Source organism: Giraffa tippelskirchi, chromosome 5 (assembly GCF_054371585.1).
Source record: "Giraffa tippelskirchi isolate mGirTip1 chromosome 5, T2T-mGirTip1v1.2.pri, whole genome shotgun sequence".
Lineage (NCBI taxonomy): Eukaryota > Metazoa > Chordata > Mammalia > Artiodactyla > Giraffidae > Giraffa > Giraffa tippelskirchi.
The window spans coordinates 184012930-184030689 of NC_137279.1; the positions used below are offsets into that span (position 1 = coordinate 184012930).

Sequence of the window (17760 nt, forward strand, 5' to 3'; positions counted from 1 at the left end):
AGGATGATGGATGCATCTGTGTTCATAGTGAGATGGTTGACTTAATGACCTCACTTGCCTCTGGCATAATCCCATGATAGATTGGCTGCCCCAAGCTCCTCAGGCTCGGTGTTCCTGCACGGGCAGAGAGCTGGAAGAAACATTCAGAAGGGAGTATGGACTACCCATTTTTGCAGAAGCAAGAGAATTGCATAGTTGTGTTTAGAGATACAATTGCAACCAGTTTTCCATTTCTGAAGAAGCTAGTGTGATTAGTATGAAGATTCAATTATGAAGCCATTCAAATATCAGAAACTAATCATGGAATATATTAGCTTTCCCCAGAATGGCTGTATATAAAGGGATGGTTGTACTTTTTTCTATTAAAATACAAGTAATACCTGAGCACTGTGAAACATTAAAATAATATAGATGTGTATAAAACAAAAAGTGAAAGTGCTCCCTTAAAATCACTGTTATCAGAGGTAGCAACTACATATAATGTGAGGTTGGAACAACATAAACACATCTTTTATTATTTGTCTTCATGTTTAGATCTTTAATTCAGTCATATTCTACAAACATGTTTCATATTCTATGAAACATGTAAAAAGGGCTCCTTTCAAATTTCAAGTTTATTTTTCTCTAATCCAGCTTGCAGGAAAGGGGTTTCAGGAGATATTTTACCGAAAACCGAAGGGAAATTGTCAGCTAAAGACACACACACCTTTTGGCAGACGCATGTGCTCGGCACTTTATATACAAAGCGTGATTTCCTCCTCAAGCGAGTTTTAAACTCCCTATTATAAATAAAGAAACTAGGTATTACGTAAGATTACGTAAGTCAAGTGCCCCGTACTGCCTTGATCGCAAGAGACCAGCACAGGCCAGAAGTCGAGAGCAGCGTTTAACGCACCAAACGCCACGCCCACTTTCCAAACTCTCGCGACAGTTGTGCGTCATCCGGGAGCGCCGGTGGCCGGGACTGTCGTGGGGCCTGCGACGCGCGGAGGTCTGCTCGGAGGTGCTGTCTCACCCGGAGGCGGAGAAGCCGGCCAGCCCCGCGCTCGATTGAACCTGCAGTCCTCGGCCTCCTGCCACCATGGAGTACCTCATCGGCATCCAGGGTCCCGACTATGTCCTTGTCGCCTCCGACCGGGTGGCTGCTAGCAATATTGTCCAGATGAAGGATGGTGAGAGGAAGCAGGGGAGGCCCGGCCGGGCCTGGGTATAGGGACAGCCGGGAGGAGTTCGTGGGAGGTTGGATGAATACCGGGGAGGTCTGGGGCATGGAACCCCGACTGCCCTGGTCAGCCCTTGCATAGTTTTAGAATTAGGAGACAGGCAGACAGGCTTAGGGCCTTGACTTTGGCTCCTCCCAGGGCTTATGGGTCAGTACTGTCTGTGCTCCAGCTTTTGCCGAATGCTTACTAGGCGAGAGTTGCTTAAGGGAATTCAGTTTAAGTGTTTAAGCGCCAGCCCGGCTCCAGGATTCCTAGACCCCCTAGTCTCTGATAAATTTCTTGTTGTCGGTGCTGATGAGGTTAGATTGTGACAGCATAAGGTGCGATCCTGGGACGAGAGAGAGATTGTGGGACTAGAAACTTGCCATTTCCCTTCCCCTGTCTGTATCTTCCCGAGTCTTAGCTCTGATCCTTCTTTTTCAGGGCACTGGCTACCTAGTTTTCGTTGTATTTAAGTAGCTAGTGGAGTTGGGAAACTGGAGCCCCGTCACCCATTTGCTTTATAATTTCGTACCAGTTATTTCGCAGTGCCCAGATTTCCTCATCTGCTAAATCAGGGTTAGTAACACCAACCTCAAAAGCTTGTTGAGAGGATTGAGTTGAAAAAATTTTGTGCAGATGTTTAACACTATGCCAGATACTTGGTAGTAAACATACTGAGAACTTGTATACGTGTTATTTTAAGCAGTTTACATTAATTCATTTAACCTTTTGAAATGGATGCTGTCACATTGACAGTTCTGAGGCATAGAGGTTAAGAAACATGCCTAAGGCCTCAAGTGACAGAACCCAGGTTCAGCCCTATGCAATTTGACTCCATATTTTTAAAAGATTTTGGTTACTTGTCTGCAGAATCTTAAGAGTGCATTTTCATGATTCATAGATATCCTACTTTTGAAAGAGTATTATCTGTTGGCCCAGATGATTTAATGTTCATTTGACAAATAGGTTTTGGGCACCTATATGTCTGTTACAGTGCCAGGTGCTGAAGGGATGCAAAGAAAAATAAGATGTGGCCCTTATCTTAGAAGTTACATTTTAATAAGGGATTCAGATATGTGTACAAATAATTATAACACAGGCTAGAAAATGATGCTGCATATGAAAAGTACATTCAAACTTCTCAGGTAGTGCAGAGAAAGCAGAGATTGTTTTTACCTACTCCAGAGGAAGAAGAGATCTACAACTAGATCTCTAGTTGTAGAGACTAGGGACGGCTTTGAGGGCAGGTAACAGTTCATTCTTGGCTTAAGGAAAGAAAGATTATTAAACTGTTAAACATTTCTGGTGTGGATTGTGTTCCATAAGTCAAATTACTTTATGAAATTCCATGATTAGTTTGTAGAAGTTTTACTTGTAAACCATGTTTTCCAAAGGAGTCAATTTGTTTTTTAAGGGTAAATCTGTCCATTATTTTGAATACTAAGGCCTTTGACATGCAGGTGAGTTTAGCATGAAGTAGTTTAGCAGCAACAAATTCAGTACGTTAACAGCTGTTGTTTCTTCACAATAATATATATGAAGCCACTTCAAAAAATAGAATGTGTTTTAAGCCTACTTACGTACACAGTACTTTCAGGTGTTATAGGGTATGCAGTGTATTTGGGATAATCCATAAAGGGGTCTAAGACATTAAGAAAACCAGGAAATAAATATTACAAGATGATTTTGTATGATAAAAAGAAGTATCACCAGTGAGTATTAGGTTAGCTTTTAAATTAATGGTTTCAAAAGTAAATCTTTATGGTATTCAGAGAAATCAGTGTGGTACAGAAGGAAGATGAATTTGAGTTAGCTCTTTAAAAATGGTTGAAAATAATCGTACTTAACTCTAATTTTCCCTATAGTGTTTTCAGATATAAAAATGTTTATGATAGAAACATTGGAATTGTATAAGGACTTTTTCCTACCTTTCATTTCATGAAGAAACTATATAGGGTAGGCTGAAAACGAATTAACCTTTTGAGATTCATTATTCTTCAGGTATAAAATGAGAGTGACGCTTCCAATCAGTTTTTTGGTTTGACACTAAGATATTTTGATGCTATAGAGGAGATGTTTCCCAGAGATTGCTTGCTTGTTAAAGTGGTGCAATATTTCAGTTTGGTTATATGCCACATTTCATTTCACTTATCTTCTGGCCTGTATAGAATTGCTTTTAAATTTCTCACAGTGCCTCAGCTCACACAGATTGCTCTTTTTTTTCCTGAATTCCTATAGCATGTATAATCTGAACTACATTGTCTCGCGCTGAGTATGATAATGTTGAACATGTACAGTTTTCCCCACCTATGAGTTAGGCAGGGGTAGGTGACAATATCTTCATTTTACACAATAGGAAACTGGCTTAGAAAGGGCAGATAATTTGCTCAAGTTCAGACTTGAGCTCAACTAGACTTGCTCAACCCAGACTACGAAAATCTCTTGGGTTCCTGTCTACAGTATTGTATGCTTACGTTGCTTGTTTTGTTGTTCACTTGTTTCCTGTATGTGGATCTTGTATGTTCTTTTTCAAGGATCAGAAATTGCCTTGAGCTACATAGCCTGTTTCCTGCATGATTTAGGGAGTCGTTAGCATCTTCTTTTTTTCTTTTTAATACCCCCTTCACCAATCACTATACAATGCATGTTTAAAAAACACTTTTTTGGCCTTGAATTAAGTTCATTTCAAAATTGAACAGTTGAAGAGTTTATTGTTTCAAAATTTAGCATTTCTTCTAAGTGTAACGTAAATTCTTTGTAAACAGGCTTCCCCCCCAGATATGAAGCTTTTTTTCTCATTATGACAATAAACATATTAAGTAGTGTTTCCTTACAAAAATGATGCATATGAAGTATAAACATCATAGGAAATATTCATAAGCATAATGAAAGAAATAAAAATTGCCCATACTTCTGCAACTGCAGGAACTCAGATGCCAGCAGCATCTAATACTCTTTTGGTTCTTTTTCTTTGCATAGATAATTTATCTATAAGTGAATTTTTTCTTTCATAAACAGTCTTTAAATCTTTAAAGTCATAGTCTTTAAATCTCCTGAAGCCTTTAACAAATAAAAGTGTTTCAATCGAGGAGTTTCAAGGCAGCTTGATAACTATCTACAGGCATATTTTATGTGCACTTCCCTCCTAAAGTCTAGGAAACCTTATTACTGGTATATCCAGTTCTCAAATACTTGTAAAATATTTGACTATAGCATTTGTTTTTTAAATCCTGTTAAGAGATTTTGACATTTCAAAAGCTTTCAAACAGGAAGCATGTCTCCCAGCGAAGATTATTCAGCACTATTTGAAAAATGAAAAGTGAAAGTGAGAGTAAGATAGGGAGATTTAGCTTTTTTCTGAAGCTACGAACTGAATATGGAGTTTTCTTCCTTGGGCACTAATTTCTATCTGAATATTTATTTATCTGTTTAATCTGAATGTGTCTGGTTTAGCTAGATAAGATTAGAGTGTTGGGATTTTTGAGGTATTTTTAAATAGCTTAGTGCAATATTTGTTAGGATTTTTGCTTTGGCACTCACTGTAACTTTCTCTTTGCTTTATAAATGGAGTTGGTTTACTTTTTTAAGGTGATTTATATTCTCAGTTGATTTTTTGTTCTTCCTTGAGATGGTTTCTTAATTGCAGCACTGGTTCTTTTCATATATGCTTTTGTTTATATAATAATTTACATTCATATTTGTAGAGACATTTCAGGGTTTTGGGATCTTGAGCCTAAAGATAATGGCCATTGGCTTGATTCCTTCAGTTTCTTTAGTTCATTGCATTTCAAGCTCCTTAATGTTTTTATGTGTATTTTCAGTTATCAGCTTTTACGTATATTCTCCACTGAAATTGATGTTAATAAAATATGCAGAAGAATTTAACATGGAGAGTGAAAGAGAGTAATTGATACAGTTGCCCATCAAAGTCTTCATAAAAGAGTTATTCATAAAATTCAATATGGTAATTAATAAACCTGTTTGTAGTTGTGTAATAAGAATAACTTTCTGCTAAGATAATTTCTAACACTGTGTGTTTTTTCTTTGAGCAGATCATGACAAGATGTTTAAGATGAGTGAAAAAATCTTACTCCTGTGTGTTGGAGAGGCTGGAGACACTGTACAGTTTGCAGAATATATTCAGAAAAATGTGCAGCTCTATAAGATGCGAAATGGTGGGTAATACTTAGAATGTGGCTTTGGTGGTTTTGTCTTGAAAGTGTACTGAAAGAGAATATTCTGTACTGGCAGTTCTGTACATGTGCTCTTATTTTTATTTGAGTCTTACTATTTTTAAAGCCTTAGTTAGATCCTCCTTCTGGTCCTAAGGATTTTCTACAAAAATCCTAGAGCAGAAAAGAGAACTATTACAACACTGATACATGGATAAAAATAACCCCACCTTGAAAAATGAGCATGATGATTTGAGATTTTTAAGTGTTAGAGAATATAACTTGAGCTACAGTATATACGAAGTCTCAGAACTAAAAGACCTAAGTTAAACTTGGTTATACTGTTTTTTATGTGACGAATCACTTATCCTCTCTGGACCTTTACTTTCCTTATTGCTAAAATGGCATTATTGGGAATTCACTGGCAGTCCAGTGGTTAGGACTCTGTACTTCCATTGTAGAGGGCATTGGTTCAGTCCCTTGTTGGGGAACTAAGATCCCACAAGCTGTGCAGTGTAGTCAAAAAATAAATAAATGGTATTGTTATAATAGTATTAATGAATAGTATGTATGAAAATGCTTTGTAAACTTTAGACTCTGTGTGATTATAGGAGAGTTACTGTGTCATAAAAGGGTTCTATCTTATCTCTCTGGTAAGTTCTTGTCTAGGGAGATAATTAGAATTTTTGTAAGATATTTTGTGAACTCTCTGGGGCTAATAAACTCTTACCCACTGGGAAACCCTTCCTGTGAAATAATACTAGCCACTAGCCCTTTGATCCAAGGAAGTTTATAGTGATGCTTCAGCAGAAGAGAACCTTCCTTCCAGTTACTTACTTCACAGTGTAATAATACTGTTATACATAGAACTAGTATAAATTAAGGAGCCTAATTTGAATATAATTGTATGTGTAAAATGACTGGATATGATCCATTTGTATAGTTTTTTAGGTGGCAAGCTTAGCATCATGCATTCAGTTCTGTAAATATTTTTGAGGGCCTCATCCTCGTTAAGCCTTCTGCCTGGTACCACAGAGAATTCAAAGATGGGTAAGGAACTGACTGCCATTAAGGAACCTGAAGTACATGGTATTTAGGCTTAAGCAAGTTTAGAGTACTTTTTTTTTAACTTTTTATTTTCTAAGAGGATAAAACCAACTAACAGTATTGTGATAGTTTTAGGTGAACAGTGAAAGGCCTCACAGAGAAGGCAATGGCACCCCACTCCAGTACTCTTGCCTGGAAAATCCCATGGATGGAGGAGCCTGGTAGGCTGCAGTCCACGGGGTCGCGAAGAGTCAGACACGACTGAGCGACTTCACTTTCACTTTTCACTTTCATGCATTGGAGAAGGAAATGTCAACCTACTCCAGTGTTCTTGCCTGGAGAATCCGGGGGATCACAGAGCCTGGTGGGCTGCTGTTGATGGGGTTGCACAGAGTCGGACCCGACTGAAGCAACTTAGCAGCAGCAGCAACAGCAGCAGAAGGGCCTCAGCAATACATGTACATGTATCTGTTCTCCTCCAAATTCCCCTCCTATTCAGTCTGCCACATAACACTGAGCAGAGTGCCATGTATAAAATACTTTAATAATTATTTTTTAATGACTACTTGTTGTCTACATGGCCCCTGTGAAGGATGCCAGTGTTTCTGAAGTACAGTTGGTAGGACAATACTTCCCTGTCCTGTCCCAGGAGAGGGTGGGGTAATAAACAAGAGAATTTCTGTTACATAACTCTCAGGGTCTAAAGTCAGTGCGTAAAACACAAATAGTGTATGGTTAGAATTGCCCTTAAAACTCCTTAAGTTACCTATTGAGTATATTTTGTGTATGTAACCCTACACAATATAGCTTGTGCATTGAAAATTCAATCAGTTCAGTTCAGTCGCTCAGTCGTGTCTGACTCTTTGTGACCCCATGGACTGCAGCACGCCAGGCCTCCTGTCCATCACCAACTCCCGGAGTTTACCCAAACTCATGTCCATTGAATCGATGATGCCATCCAACCATCTCATCCTCTGTTGTCCCCTTCTCCTCCTGCCTTCAATCTTTCCCAGCATCAGGGTCTTTTCAAATGAGTCAGCTCTTCCCATCAGGTGGCCAAAGTATTGGAGTTTCAGCTTCAACATCAGTCCTTCCAATGAACACCCAGGACTGATCTCCTTTAGGATGGACTGGTTGGATCTCCTTGCAGTCCGAGGGATTCAATAACTGAGCAAAAATAAGGGAAAGAAAGAAAATCTATATGCAGATGGTCAGGCATCAGACTTTTCTGCCTTTTAAGATAATTGTGAAATCCTTAGCACTGTTTAGAGAGTTATAGAATTGACAAGTATTCCTGCTTGTTCAGAGTTGTTTTCATTATAGATTAGCATGTACTAATAGACTTGTAAGGATGAAATTCAGTAATATATGTGAAAGTACCTAGTGTAAGCTCTGACACATAATAGCTGTTCAATAAATATCTGTTAGAATTTTAATCTGCATCTTACCTGATGTGACACTGGTATTTCGAATGTTGTAGAAAATAATCACATGCAGTCTTTCCAAACTGGCATTTTCTTGTGGGTCTGCTGAGTTGTGGGTCATTCTTGTGACTTTTGACACTAGCCCCATTTTATGCTGGGGTGTTAATGTCCAGAGTGTGTTATTAAGGCACATCTGATGCCATTCCTCTGGGCTGTACTTAGGTTGGCATTACAGCTTTATTTAGAGGTTTTATGCTGGAGAGCCTCTATTTTTAAAATGTTGCAGATAGCAATAGAAACAGTTTTTTCCCTGTGGCTTGTGTTTTTGAAAATCATATTGCACTTCTTAATAAAATTACTTCACTTAAAAAAAAGAAAACCTTATAAAGTATGACTGAGGCTGTTCTAATTTCCAGCCTCTCTTTCCCAGTATCTTTTTTAAATAAACTGAAAACATTATCATCTCAAGACCTCTTTCTTTTTATATATATATGTATAACACCTGTATATATTTGTACCTCTTTCCTTCTACAGAGGAAGCCACAGTCTGTTGCTGAATGAATAGCTTAATCAGGGCGATGAATTCAATCTCACTGTAGAATAGTTACATTGGTTCTGTTTCCAGTAATTACTGCCAGTACTAACTAGCTATTTCCCAGCTGCTGACAAAGGCTACCCACGCCAATAGTCTTTCCTTTCTCCAAGGGATCTTCCCAACCCAGGAATCAAACTCAGGTCTTCTACATTGCAGTATTCTGTCCTGGAGAATTCCATGGACTGTACACACGACTGAGCAACTTTCACTTTCACTTTTCAACTGTTGACAACAAGTATGTGTCTCTTGTACCAGGTTATGAACTGTCTCCCACGGCAGCAGCTAATTTTACTCGCCGAAACCTGGCTGACTATCTTCGGAGTCGGGTAAGCAATACAGCAAGCAGCCTTAGGAACAGAAAAATCTATGCTTCTTTTCTATTCCTATTACACATGAGTAGTATTTTTGCCCTTATTTGGCCTTCCTGAGCCCTTCCTATTGCTACTTGTTATTCTTCAGTCTTGTGGGATTTGTTTTTTCTTTCTGCATAGTTGCTAATTGAAGCCCAGAGGGTGAACATAACAGTTGCAGAGAATTTGAGGGGGTACACCAACAGGAAGGCCTGGCAATGGCCTTTTAATTTTCAGTGTTTTCATAGCAAACCATGTTTCTTAATTCCTGTGGTTGGATTATGTGGTGGTGGAGATGAAACCTTAAAATACTATTATATGCAAATTTTACTTTGAGAGTAACCATGTCTTTCTGTGACCGTTCTTGCCAATGCACACAGAATTATTCCTCTTCACTTATTCTGGCCTTGTTGTTATCTTAGAACTGTCTTTGTTCCATTGACAGCATGTTAAAAGGTGCAACATCTTAAAGATTCAATGAAAAAAGAAAGGAAAAGAGGATTGAATGTATTAAAGATTGTGTAGGATGTGCCAAGAAAGTTTGTATGATTGCTAAAGGTGTGTATTATTCCCTTCCCACAGGGACTAATAGAGCTCTGCCATGTGACTTTACCCTGTGTGCCTATTTACTCATCTATGAAATCGTGATAACTTCCTAACCCCACAGGAGTGCTAGGATCGTGAATGCTTGTAATCATAATATTTAACATTCGTATGACTTTTGCCCAAAGCGTTTTGCTTAATAATTTAATCTACTCACTAGTCTGCTGAGATATATAGTAGTTAATTCTCTATCACTGATAGGAATGAAAAGCGTAAGTGGCAAAGGAATTAGCTCCAGGTCACACAGCAGGTCAGGCAAAAGCTACACTAATGGTACCATAATTACTTGCCTATTCTGCCTTGACAGCTACTTGGTTTTTCAGTAGTGTTTATAGAGCATAATTTTTTTTTCATCTATACTTATTTAAGCTGATTTATGACAGAAATCAAAACAAGTACAGGTTTTGATGTGTTTGTTTAATTACTTATTACAGATTTTAAAGCAGTTTATTTTCTAGTGTCTATAATACTGAATCGAGAACTTCTCAGTAAATAGAATCTCTGCTAGCTTTGACCAAGGCGTTTGTGCAGTATGAAAAATTGTGAAGTTTGAAGAGAAGCTAAATACATGATGAATTGGGTGGAGGGGATAAATTTATGTACATTTTTTTAATCTGGGTGAAAGATCAGTGGCCTTTCTTATTTACTCTTTCCCAGGAGAGGTAAATGGATCAGATACAACCTTTCCTGCTTCTTAGAAGTTCCTGTGGCATTCAGTAGAGAGTATACTGTGGCTTGCTGTGTAAAATATCCCTCTGACTTGCCAGGCAGAATTGGAATAAGAATTCCAGCTTTGGGCACAATAAACACTTTGTCTTAAATGCTGCAGACATTAAGTGAGTTAAGCTCCTTTTAGAACTGAGATAAGAGTGGCAGTGTGCTTTATGCAAATGTAGTGAATCCTATTAATCTCCTAGCAGAAATGTTTGATGTCTTAACAAATAAATATCCCTTGTAGACAGTGACATGGGGGTCTAGTAAACACTGATTACCTCTGCCTTGTGCTTCTAGATCCAGTCCCTGCTCCCCCATCTTCCAATCAAAAGAGTTTGTTCTAAAATACTAATTCATATTTCAGTCGTTTTATTATGAGGAGAAAGGTGATGGTGGTTTTTCAGCCTTCCCAGTAAGTACAAAATCACTAGATTTGGCATGTTTATATAGTCACACCATTTGGCACATGATACTTATTTGAGTCAGCCAGTTACCATGCATAATTTCATGTCTGTAGCTCAAATTGTTTGATCTCCAGTTTGCTATGTGCTGTGCTGTTTGCCAATCTTATATAAATTGGTTCTTTAAGATACAGACAGTTTAGCTTGTTGCTTAAACACAGTACCTGGAATTACACTGCCTGGGTTTAAATCTTTGCCCACTGACTTGCTAGCTGTGTTACTGAACAAATTCTAAGCTTAATTTCCCTCCTTATAAAATAATGTTACCTACTTCATGGAGTTATTATGAAGATTAAATGAGGTAATCATGCAAAGCTATTAACACAGTGTATGACACATATACCTAATTAATACATTTATTTGGTAAATAAATTAATAAATTTTGTTTTTATGGTGCTGTTACTGTTTGGTTAAAGAAGCAATGTAATAGTTTCCTATGGGAGATTGTTTCTTGTGCTATTTTAGTTAAACAATCTGCTAGTAAAGAAATAAACCAACATTGATCGTATATTATGTGCTCAGCTTTTTTCTAGATTGACATAGTCCAGCATGGCAGCTACTAGTCATATATGGCTATTTAAATTTAAAATAATTAAAATTATCTATCAATAGATGAGTGGATTAAAAAGATGTGGGGTGTGTACACACACACACACAGTGGAATATTACTCAGCCATAAAAAAGAATGGAATCCTGCAATTTGCAACAATGTGGATGGACCTAGAGGATACTATGCTTAATGAAAAAAGTCAGACAAAGACAAATACTCTGTTACCATTTGTATGTGAAATCTAAAAAACAAAATAAATGTATATAGCAAAACAGAAGCAGATTTACAAATACAGAGAACAAACTATTGCTTACCAGTGAGAATAGGAAAGAGAGGAGAGGCAAGATGGGGGCATGGGATTAAGAAATACAGACTACTATGTATAAAATAAATAAGCAAGAAGGATATACTGTAAAACAGGGAAATGTAGCTATTTTATAACTTTAAATGGAGTATAATGTATAAAAATATCGAATCCCTATACTAGACACCTGAAACTGATATAATATTGTAAATCAACTATGCTTTAATAAAAAAACTTGCTCCAATTTAATTTAAAATTCAGTTCCTAGGTGAAGTCTCTTGAACTTTGAAAGAGAAATAAACTTTTGTTTCTTTAAAGAAAAGACTTTGGTTCCTCAGTCACATTAGTCACATTTTAAGTGCTCAATAGCCACTTGTGGCTAATGGCTATCATATTGGAAATTATAGATATAAAGTTTGAAAGCTAGTGTAATTGAATGATTCCTGATACAGGAGGTATAGCAATAGCTCTCCCATGAGCTAGATGAGAAACCTTGGGAGAAAGAACATATGGGTAATTTTTATAGTTTCTTTCAACTCCCAGATAGCATGATTTAAAGATCTAATGTCAAATACTACAAAACTATAGCAATCTAAATAAGGTGATATTGGCACAAAAACATACATGTATATCAATGGAATGGAATAGAGAGCCCAGAAATAAACCCACATACTTGTGGTCAGTTAATTCACAACAAAAGAAGTGAGAATATACAATGAAGAAAAGACAATCTTTAGCAAATGAGATTAGGAAAGCTGGACAGTTAAATGTAAATCAGTGAAATTAGAACACTTTCTCACACCTCGTACAAAAATAAACTCAAAAATGGTTAAAGACCCAAATATGCAACAGGACACCATAAAACTCCTATAAGAGAACATAAGCAAAACATTCTTTGACATAAATTATGGCAATATTTTCTTAGATCACTCTCCCAAGGCAAAAGAAAAAAAGCAAAAATAAAGAAGAAATGGAACCTAATCAAAATAAGAGCTTTTGCACAGTAAAGGAAACCATCAGCAAAATAAAAGGCAACCTACGGAATGGGAGAAAATATTTGCAAATGATGTTACTGACAAGGGGTTAATATCAAAAATATATTAACAGCTCCTAAAACTCAATATCAAAAAAAAAACTATTTAAAAAGTGGGAAGAAGATTTAAATACACATTTCTCCAGAGAAGATATACAGGTGACCAACAGACACATGAAAAGATGCTCAACATCGTTAATTATTAGAAAGTGAAAGTCACTCAGTCGTGTCTGACTCCGTGACCTCTATGGACTATATAGTCCATGGAATTCTCCAGGCAAGAATACTGGAGTGGGTAGCCATTCCCTTCTCCAAGGGATCTTCCAAACCCAGGGATCGAACCCAGATCTCCCACATTGCAGGCAGATTGTATATCAGTTGAGCCATGAGGGAAGCCCAAGAATACTGGAGTGGGTAGCTTATCCTTTCTCCAGCAGGTCTTCTCAACCCAGGAATTGAATGGGGGTTTCCTGCATTGCAGGTGGATTCTTTTAATTATTAGAGAAATGAGAAAGGCAAATCAAAATTGCATTGAGGTGTCACCTCACACCAGTCAGAGTGGCTATCATCAAAAAATCTAAAAATAATAGGCATTTCCCTGATGGTCCAGTGTTAGGACTCTGTGCTCCCAATGCAGGGGGCACAGGTTTGATCCCTACTCAGGGAACTAAGCCCCCACATGCTGCACAGCACCGTCAAAAAATAAAAAGTCTGCAAATAATAAGTGATGGAGAACGTTGGAGAAGAAGGAAATCTTGTACGTATTGGTGGGAATGCAAATCAGTGCAGCCACTATGGAAAACAGTATCCCTGAAAAATTAAAAGTTGCCATATGATCCAGCAACCCCACTCCTGAGTATACAGCCAGAAAAGACAAAAGCTCTAATTCGAAAAGATACATATACCCCAGTGTTCATAGTAGCACTATTTACAACAGCCAAGACGTGGAAACAGCCCGAGTACCCATCAACAGATGATTGATTTAAAAAGATGTGGTATGTATACGCAGTGGGATATTATTCAACTGTAAAAGAGAATGAAGTAATGCCATTTGCAGCAACAAGGATGGACATAGAGAATATCATATTAAGTGCAATAAGTCAGGTAGAGAAAGACAAATATTTTTATTATATCACTTATATGTGGAATCTAAAAAATAATACAAATGAATCTGTATACAAAACCGAAACAGACTCACAGACATGGAAAACAAACATACGGTTACCAAAGGAGAAAGGGAAGAGTGGGGTTAGATTAGAAGTGTGGGATGAACAGAAACAAACCACATAGAATAGATAAGAAACGAGGATTTTGGAAGAAAAGCTACGAAAAGCCTAGACAGAGTATTAAAAAGCAAAGACATCCCTTTGCTGACAAAGGTCTGTATAGTCAAAGCTATGATTTTTCCAGTAATTATGTGTGGATGTGAGAGTTGGACCATAAAGAACTCTGAGTGCCGAAGATTGATGCTTTTGATCTGTGGTGCTGGACTACAAGGAGATCAAACCAGTCAATCCTAAAGAAAATCAACCCTGAATATTCACTGGAAGGACTGATACTGAAGCTGAAGTTCCAGTACTTTAGCCACCTGATGCAAGGTGCTGGCTCGTTGGAAAAGACCCTGATGCTGGGAAAGATTGAGGGCAGGAGGAGAGGGAGGCGATAGAGGATGAGATGGTTGAATGGCATCACCAACTCAATGGACATGAATTTGCGCAAACTCCGGGAGACAGTGAAGGATAGGGAAGCCTGGCATTCTGTAGTCCATGGGGTCATAAAGAGTTGGACACAACTTAGTGACTGAACAACAACAGGAAACTATATTCAGTATCTTAAAATAACCTATAATGGAAAATAATCTGAAAAAGTAAATATATATAACTGAAGTCACTTTGCTGTACACCTGAAACAAGCACAATATTGTAAGTTAAAACTATACTTCAGTTAAAAAAAAAAAATCTGACGTCAAGACCATAACTAGGACTTCCCTGGTGGTCCAGTGGTTAAGAATCCACCTACCAGTGCAGGGGACATGGATGTGATTCCTGGTCTGAGAACATCTCACATGTCAGGCAACTAAGCCCATGTACCACAATTACTAAGCCTGCCCTCTGTAGCCTGCGAGCTGCAACTGTTGAGCCCATGTGCCACAACCCCTGAAGCCTGTGTGCCCTAGAGGCCGTGTTCCGCCAAGAGAAGCCACCACAGTGAGAAGCCCCTGCACCCCAAGTAGAGAATAGCCCCCACTCACTACAGCTAGAGAAAGCCTGAATGCAGCAACCAAGACCCAGTGCAGCCAAAAATAAATTAATTTTTTAAAAAGACCATAACTAGACTTGAATTTATTTTTTTATAAGTGGAAGGGAAAGACTATATAGGAAAGAATTTCAGGTATCAGTCATTTCTAGAAGTGACTTGTCTCAGCACTCTGGCCTGAATTTGAGGGTGTTTAGTCTGGTTAGTAGTAGGCAGGTATTGTATGCTCCTGTCCTAGAAAGACCCTGTTGCCTAGAGTCTTCTATTCAAAGGACAATATTGTCCTCGTGCCTTTGATGGCTGACACAAAGACATCATCTGTTTATTGGTATCGGTGAGGTCATGTGATCTTGTGAACAGATGGCCCAGGTGAAACCTTGGCTTTGCAGGTCTTGTCCCCTAAACGCAACCAACCATTTGTTACTTGAGATTAAACTATCACTAACAAGGGTAATTTCACAAGCTTTTTGGCAAATGTGGTTAGCAGGATGTGACATGACACAGCACTACTTTCTTCCTCCACGTGCCTTCTCCCTTGAGGCCTCATCTCCCCTGCTCGCCCCCATCTCACCCATGCCCAGGCTTGCCTTCTAGCTCACCTGCTCCAGATGGGCGGCACAGTGGGAGGACACTGGCAAAGGCAGATGTGTTTATTTTCCGGAGACAAAATGTTGTTTTGCTGCAGATGGCAGTGCCTCGGAGCAAATGGCAGCCTTTGACACTGCTGCCACGCAGCCTGGGCATCTTAACAGAGCTGGCTCACTCTTGGTGATGGGGAAATTAAAAAAAAAAACAAAAAACCAAGACGTTCCTCATTTAACTCATGGAGTTTCAGTGCAGTCAATGGTTTTTTAGACCTGGAGAGATGTTTTCTTCCCTGCCAGACCTCAGTTAGCTAGTCAGCTAGCTCGATTTTCACTATGGGCCAAGAGTTATATCTGTTAATTACTTTTGTCTACTAGCTTTAATAGAACATAGAGTAAAAACTTAAATGGCTACATATAGATGGACATTCAGTGGTATTGCAAAACATGCATTTCAAGTCACATCTCACTGGAATCTGTTAGGATTGGGAGTGGCTCATCTCTGCCCCATTGGAGATAACCACCATTCTGTTTTTAGTGGTTATTTTGATTATCCAAAGACCCAGGGACAGATGTGCCCTGAAGTTCAAATGCCTTAATTAATATGACAACACTTTGTGCTTATAGTGTTTTTCTGCCAAGAAGAATAAGAATTCTGACAGCTGCCTTTTTAAGCAGTTTATTTATACAGTCATTAGGGCTTGACTCAGTCCATTAAGGAGACAAAGACTTGGATGTTGAATCATTGCGCCTACTAGTTTCCTAGGAAAAAAATGACTTAAGAACATCCTTCTCTGAAAGTTACTAGCTTTATCAGGAAACCTTTTTTCTTTTTTTTTTTTTTTTTAAAAATTATGTGCTGTTTTTCCCAGTCCTAGCGCTGATAGAGTTAGGAGTTTGCAGGTGTAAAGTCCTCCCCCCTCCCCTTCCCCGTCTCTCTCCAGGGGGTTGTATGTGAGAAGGTGTTGCTTTCTCACTCAGAGAGCATATATGTGCTACCCTGTTGTATGCCTGCTGTGAGCATAGAGAACCCCTATTCTCCACTGAATGCAATGAGCCTATTGGGTGGCTGGGACTGTGTAACCTCATAATGCCAACTTTTCACTTAAAGCATCTTTCCTATCCACAATGGGGGTGAAGCAGTATAAGTAATTGGCCTTAAATTTGTGTTGTTTTGAAACTTGCATCTTGAAAATTATGCGGTTTCCTGTTAGGATTTGGTTTAAGCCATAAGCAGCAGAATACAGTTTTACTAAGCAGCAAAGTGTTTACCATTAGAAGTACAGATTGACCCCACCTTTTAAGGTTGCTTTAAACCAGTGCCTTGGCCTGTGTGGGCATGCCCTCACACATATTCACAGATACAAGTACACATGTACCCTGGCATCTTAGTGCTTCTCTTTACCTGCCATGGCCCAGGATCGTGCAGAGATACGAATTCAGGGGCTGATCCAAACAACTGTGAGATTTTCTTTATTCTCCCCAACAGGGGAATAGGAAGCCTTTGGAGGGAGAAATAGTTGACTGTTTTATTTCTCGACTTTGGTAGTAGTTAAATGTATGTTCACTTTATTCATTAAACCATATGTGTATATTTTATGTACTTTTATGCGAGTGTATTATTTCACCAAAAAAGTTTAATAGCATAAAAAGGAAGAGGAAAGGGGTAGGAAAGCATAACATATTTTTTTAAAAGCTAAAAATGAAAAACAAAAAGTTTTCGATTTACTGTTACTTTTGAGTGTAGACAATAAAACAGATAGCATGAAGTAGATTGGAAAGGAAAAGGGAAGGGAGAGGAAGTAATCTGAATCTTTATTAACTGAAATACTTGGCCAGAACTTCACATTTCCTTTTCTGATGCCTCCTAGTTTGTACAGTATAATATAGCTAAGAAGTTTCATAGGTGCTGCTAGTCATCCATTCAACAGATCTATAGCCTGCACTGTCCTTGGGAGCTGAAGAAATGTGCAAAGCTTAGTATGTGCCTTCAGATGGGGCAGTGGAGAAATAAACAGCTATACTGCAGAGTGACAAGTACTACAATAGCCTTATAGGTAGTTGCTCTGTAAACCGAGCCTAACTTGAGTATTGAAGGACCAGCTGTCATTAAGGCTAAGATGAAGCAGAAAGGAACACTGAAAGTGAAGACCTAGAGGGGTGTGAGAGAGGGTTAGCTTGGTGCTGGTGGTGGTTTAGTTGCTCAGTCACGTCTGACTCTTGCAACCCCATGGACTGTAGCCTGCCAGGCTCCCCTGTCCATGGGATTTTCCAGGCAAGAATACTGGAGTGGGTTGCCATTTCCTTCAGCACAGTCATTTTCTAATGATGTTTGGGGCAGGCACAAATAGTTCTCTGAGCCTCCTACTCCTAATTTTTTACCTGTTTTAACTAGTGGGGTACTGGATACGAATTAGGGCTCTTCTGATGGAAAAACAAATAGAAATATATATCTTCATATA

General features: G+C 38.5%; 1 protein-coding gene across 2 annotated transcripts in view; it reads left to right on the top strand.

Annotated features, from left to right (window-relative positions):
- The first annotated feature begins 980 nt into the window (after positions 1–980).
- Positions 981–17760, top strand: part of PSMB2 (proteasome 20S subunit beta 2) — a 34519-nt gene continuing 17739 nt past the window's right edge. The window contains exons 1-3 of one of the 2 annotated variants that reach the window (XM_081488944.1): positions 981–1172; positions 5258–5380; positions 8699–8769. In XM_081488944.1, the coding sequence (XP_081345070.1) occupies positions 1082–1172; positions 5258–5380; positions 8699–8769 (285 nt within the window). In that variant the 5' untranslated portion in view covers positions 981–1081. The remainder of the gene's footprint in view (positions 1173–5257; positions 5381–8698; positions 8770–17760) is intronic. The other variant, XM_081488945.1, reaches the window with a different exon arrangement.